This window comes from Poecilia latipinna, unplaced genomic scaffold (genome assembly GCF_001443285.1).
Source record: "Poecilia latipinna isolate Pla-1442-1.1 unplaced genomic scaffold, P_latipinna-1.0 Scaffold862, whole genome shotgun sequence".
Classification (NCBI taxonomy): domain Eukaryota; kingdom Metazoa; phylum Chordata; class Actinopteri; order Cyprinodontiformes; family Poeciliidae; genus Poecilia; species Poecilia latipinna.
In genome coordinates, this window is record NW_015113478.1 from 47992 (window position 1) to 53991 (window position 6000).

Here is a 6000-nt window from a genome sequence, read left to right on the forward strand (position 1 = left end):
CTGTTGATTTGGAGCAGATCTTTTTTTTTTTGGCCCAAGACGCTCCCAGTCTAGTATTGTGTTAAACTGGATTCAGTGTAGAGAGTAACACAGGTGTTCAGATGCCTTCCAGGCTGTGCCAGGCTTGAGTCTTGGTGTTTCCTGGTTGCTACTGAGCATCCAAAACAACTTAATTTCACCTGTGGCGCAAAGCCCTGGCAAGAGGGTTGAAACTTGGTATTTTAATGGGACAATGATCCCAAACTGGTTTTGGATTATAGAAAGCAGGCTAACATTAAGCCCTGACCTAAATCCCATTGAAAATTTATGGACTACCCTTAAAATGGACTCCATGTCTACTTCTATTTCTGAGCAGGAGAGTGATGCAGAGTTATGCAAGAACGCTGTTAATGGCTTCAAAAACTAGGAGGTTTATCTATAAATTGCTAAAAGACAATTAAATAAATATTTAGTAAATTGTTTCAGTTCCAGGTTGCTCTTTAAACTTTATATAAGCACTGGAGGAAAGGAATGGTTGAAACAAATTATAAGAAGCTCAAAATATTATGGCATTCATGCAGATTTAAAGTTCTGGATGAAGCAGTCGACAGTGTTTGATGGTGGTATTGTCCAAGTTTCTGCTGATCTCTTTTAGGCAAACCGATTAGAGTCGTCATTCATTCTCTTCTGATCACTTGGGCCTCCAAATGAGAAAGTAGATCACCAAATTCAAGACTCAAGTGTTAAAACGTCTTAAAGTTGTACACTGTCTGATTTTTGAGCGTGTCGCAGCTGGACGTTTACACCTCGTGCTGTTTGTGTGTCAGGGCGGTGGAGATCCTGAGGAGCGCCTCGCTCTCCAATCACATGTCGCTGCTTGTCGCCAGAGATGATGAATCCAGGTAAGCAATCAGACCCTCGAGAAAACAGTGATTGTCCATTATTTTTACTTAAAAGATGTTTTCAGTCACTTAACCAAAAAATAAATGAATAAATATATATTTTCCTGCATAATATTTTCATATTAGTGTGTTTTCTTTTCTTGTAATATTTCTCTTTGTCTTTTCATCAGCTTATTTTATTATCATTCTTGTATAGCACTTTGGTGCAGTTTTATACCTGTTTTTAAACTGCCATATAAATAAATTTGACATTGACATTGATAGTATTAATCTAAACCAATAGGGTTATTTAAATGCATTGCAGTTTGTTTATATTGACTTTATAGTATTTTTTTTTTGGTTTATAAGTTTTTCTAGTTTTTCTATTTATTCATTTTTGATTATTTTTTAGCTTAGAGGAGTTGCTTTTGCTGTGCATGTTCATCCTGTTTAATAAATTGTCAATAAAACAGTTTGACTGTGTCTTAAGATTAGGGTCAGGATCGATTGCCGATTCAGATTTTACCAATTTTTTTTGTCTGAAATGTTGCCAAATATAGCAAGAAACCTGCTGAGTTAATAAAAGTGAGGTGACTATTGTTAACTACAAATGTGTAGACATGACTTGGTGGACTGATCTATCAGTCGAACCTCTCTCACGGGAAAGCGGAAGAGAATAGTGGTCGAGTTTTAGACCTTTGCTGAGGTAGATAAGATCGGTGGACAAGATTGGCTTCACATGTTTAAGCATCTTGTTAAGGTTAGAACAATAACTAATTTTAGGTGTGTGTTAAAGACCAGATAAATTAGCGTCACTGTTGAACGTTCATCTCTTTGACGTGGCTACGACAGCAGGTGTTTTAGATGGAAACCAAAGCAGCCCCAGAAGGAGTGAGTAAGGGGCACCAGACAGTCAGATGATTACACAACACGAACCCTCAGGCTGACAGAAACCCCACCTCAGGTTATGACGTCTGTTCAAAGTCGGCTGAACTTCACTCAATGTTCTGATCTATTGTTAGACATTTAGGCAACTTCCTGACATCTCTCACTCTACTTCTGATACCTGAATTAATGCCCCCTGGTGGCCCTTCCTGACATGTCAGCTTGTTGTAAATCAGTTCATCTCTGCTTTGCATGTGGAACAAGCTACAGGCACACTGAGTATAAAAAAAAAATATGAAAGGATTATGCAGGGATGTTGGCAGGTTGGGTTTCAGCTCCTTTATTAGATGTTTGTTCATTTGAAAATTCAGAAGAAAAAAAAACGGGCTCATTTTTCTCCTTCATCCATTCTGGAGAAAAGAGTTAACTTTCCTTCCCGGTGGGATGTTTACTCGACACCAGCTGATGTTTCGCGGCACGGACAGCTCCTATTTCCTCCAGCTCCGTCTGCTCATGAAATAAAATGCATGGCGTTCTCTCCGATCTGACCCCCTGATGGCCCAAGTGCTTTTCCACGTCAGCCCTCAGCCTCAACTCAAACACAGCCTGACACAATAAGGACGCGCTGCTGTCTGACCACGGGGTTCCGGCACAGCTACTCGCTGCAATCAGCAAAAAAAAAAAAAAAAAAAAAAAAAAAAAATGGTGACAGGCACCAGTCATGCAGAATGCACTCCAGACTGCTGGAGGTTCTCTTTTAATTGACTGAAATCTGCAGCATCTGGACAGAAACATCTTAATACAAAGCTAAAAAAAAAAAAATCTTGTTTTTCTTCCCTCTGCTGTTTGGGAGTTTTTTGATGTGAGTAAAGTCTCAGCGCTGCACTCAGCTGTAAAACACGGAGGGATAATCCTTTTATTGATCCCAAACAACAGCAGCATTCCCAAATTAAGCAGAAACAGTCTGTGTCCTTAGTGAGGGTCACGCTCTGCAGGCGAACAGATGGAGCTGGCGAAAAAAAAAAAAGTTTAGTAGCTTAGAGCGTGTTGTGAGTGCACAGAGAAGGTCGTCTCGCCTCTGTCTGTTCGCTCCCATCCTCTCTGTTACGAAAGCGGCAGAGTGTTGCTGCGGAAGCAGCTTTGCGACGACGCGTCACGCAGTCGCCCCACGGCCCGACCTCCATTGTTACAGCGATTTGTTTCACACTTTAAAAAACAAATTATGATGATTATCTGCAGGTCGCCGTGAGGACGCCCCGGAGGCAATCACGCTGTGAGGATTTGACTGCGTGTCCTCACCGCTCCGAGGGGAAAACGATGCTTAAGACCGTCAGGTCGACAAAAGATCCCAGAGCGCATCCAATGGAAATATTGGCAACATTTTAGAGGGAAATTGACAATCTTTTTAGTTACTCCGTATTGAGTAACGATAGTGAACCACACCACGTTATTTTCTGAAAAGACATTAGAGGAAAGGTGGCAACATCCAGGAGCTTGAGATGTACTGTATTACAACTCATATATTCAGAAACGGGAAAAGATTACAGACGACTTTCAGCCATGACAGATACAAAGTTGATATCCTCTTTATTTATTTAGAAAATTTAATCTGATGAGGGCGCCAATTAATGGAGCAGTGCATGTTGGGATGTCTGCAGATTTAACTGTGAACAGGAACTTAAGCAGACGAAGTAATCTCAGTTTTGTGAGTTGCCCTCTTTCCTTTTCTTCAGGGAGAGCTGCAGAAATGCAGATTAGCCACAACTTGGAACGTGTTGGAAAATGTCTGCAACAATGACTGAACCCGAACAAACCAAACCAAATGTCAGCAGCTTTCAGAAGAAAACAAAATGTTCAGACAAGAACCAAAACATCCAGAAAATTGAGAATTCAAAAAAATGTTCTAGAGTTTTCACCCACTATAGCATTTTTTTTTTTGCCTTGAAAATCTTTCTAAGCATTTCAGGTTACGTTTGAGGAATAACGCTTACTGAAACTAAAGATAAGGAAGTGTTTGGAACAAAGGAAAACTGGCAGGAATTCAGAGGTTTGAAGGGATCAGCGTGTAATTCCTGACCTCTGATTGTTTTTTATCTGCAGCCATGCAGATCCACTTTAAAAGGCATTAACAGCCAATCGGATCAGGCGGTGATGCATGATGCTGTGAGACTGGCTGACCTCCATGTGAGGGAGACAAACACTCACAGATCAGACAGGAAATAAAAGCTAGAAATAGAGACATTGTTGCAGCTGAAGTTTTATACACTCATGCTTTCAGACGAATCCAAAAAATTAAACATTTTTGAAACCAATAGAGAGAGGAAGAGACATAAATGTTATTTGCTTCAACCGATTTTAAAATTTCCTGCTGCATTTCCAGAAAGATTTTATCTGGAGTTGCTTAAATTTAACTTAGTAAACATCCCAAGCAAACTTTGATAATGTAAGGTATCAGAAGCGTATGTTTGTAAAAAAAACGGATTGCGCATCCAATTTTTTATCCACATCATTCTGTGCTGAAATCCCATCAGCCTGATGCATCTGTGTGTCCTTCAGGAGGGAGTTTGCTGAGCTGATGGAGAAGTACGGCTCCAATAACGTCACGTCATCGGGAAGAATCTCTCCAACGCAGCTGTCCACGGGTAAGACGCATCAAACAGCTTCGCTTCTCTGACGATCGCTCAAAGAACCGACGGCTGGAGGAAACATCCTGAGAAAACATTTCAAAAAACATTTTCCTCTCCCAAAAAAAATCTCAGACAATCTGCATTTAAGACGATTTCCTCTTTCTTCAAAAGCATCCCAAGTTTGAATAAATGCAAAAGTATTCCTTGTCATCTTTTTTCTCTTTCAGAGTGTCCTCACCCTCCAAATCTTTTCCAACAATACCAGTGTTTCTAGAGCCTGATGGAAATCAGCTCTTTGGAAAAGTTTCCAACGCCACTGGAAAAACGCAAAATCTTATCCAGTGTTTTTGGTCTAGTTTCTAGTGCAAATAGTTTTAGTATGATTGAATTAAGACAAAACTACTTTGCAAGTAACTTTTCAGCAACAGATAGGGGCTTGTTTTAAGTAAATATTACCCTAATGTTGATTAAACACGTCTTGCTGTAAGCGAAATAATTTACAAATGGAATTAGTACTTTTTCATCAGCAATAAACTTACAAGTTTTTTCCTTTTTCAAAATTCTTTTTGTGTCCTGCGAGCTTTCAAACATGCCCACATCGATTTTTAGAAACTTTTCATTCATCCTACATGTCTCTTTAAAAAAAAAAAAAAAAAAAAAATTCTAATAACTCTTTAAAAATGCTTTTAGAGGTCTCTCTCCTATTACGCAAGTTTTTTTTTTTTTTTGTGATCCTAACAAAGAGTTCGATTCTTAAAATATTGTTTTGCTCCTGTGCTCATGCTAGCTTCTTCTGTTTCCGTTCAGGCAAGCTGACGGACACGGCGTCCTCTTCGTCTTCCTCCAGATCAGAGAGCCCACAGCTGCTCAGTCCTAAAGAAGGAATCACCACCTACAGCCACGCCACGCATTACGCCACCACCCCGGCCTACACCGTGCACACTCCGGCACACGCCTTCAGGTAGGACGACGCACGCACGCAGCAGATTCAGGGCGTCTGGGCATCCTTACAATTCATGTGTCTAAAATTAAGATCTTAAAACGTCTTGTGTTCATTCAGGAAATAAGTTGACCGTGAACACGTTAATCACATGTCTGAAATTTTTGTTGCGGTATGATTTCTCGCGGGACTTTACCTGTTTCGTGGAAGTTTGCGTCACACGCAGCGGCGTTTGCAGCTACTGGTAGCTAGCTGCTAGTTTTTTTTGTTTGTTTGTTTTTACGTCCGTCGTGGCTTTGTAATGCAAATCCGTTATCTGGACGATACTTACCTTCGCCATTCTGTTACCAGCCCATGCAGTTTATTATTTTTCCCTTTTTCTGTACATTTATGTCGGGTTGTAGGTCTTAAATTCCATTCCTAATGGTCTTAAAAAGTTTGTAGTCTGAATTGGTGAAACCTGCAGACCAAGACTTCAGAAGTAACTCAGAAATGACAGATGGAGCTGTGTTCTTTCAAACCTCTACATTAATCTACCAGTATGATGCATTCTGTGTGTTTGCTAACCTTCACTCATTGTTCTGACCTGTTGGATGCTTCAGGAGCTGCCTGATAAACTATTATGCCACCACTCCCGCCCCCTGGTGGCGGATGTAATTTATTTCCATCCCTATTGTGTCCAGGTTGC

General features: G+C 40.4%; 1 protein-coding gene across 3 annotated transcripts in view; it reads left to right on the plus strand.

Annotated features, from left to right (window-relative positions):
• Window positions 1-6000, plus strand: part of stxbp4 (syntaxin binding protein 4) — a 50654-nt gene that overhangs the window by 10929 nt on the left and 33725 nt on the right. For all 3 annotated transcript variants that reach the window (XM_015048148.1, XM_015048149.1, XM_015048147.1), the window contains exons 5-7: window positions 807-881; window positions 4302-4387; window positions 5180-5333. In XM_015048148.1, coding sequence (XP_014903634.1) covers window positions 807-881; window positions 4302-4387; window positions 5180-5333 — 315 coding nt within the window. The remainder of the gene's footprint in view (window positions 1-806; window positions 882-4301; window positions 4388-5179; window positions 5334-6000) is intronic.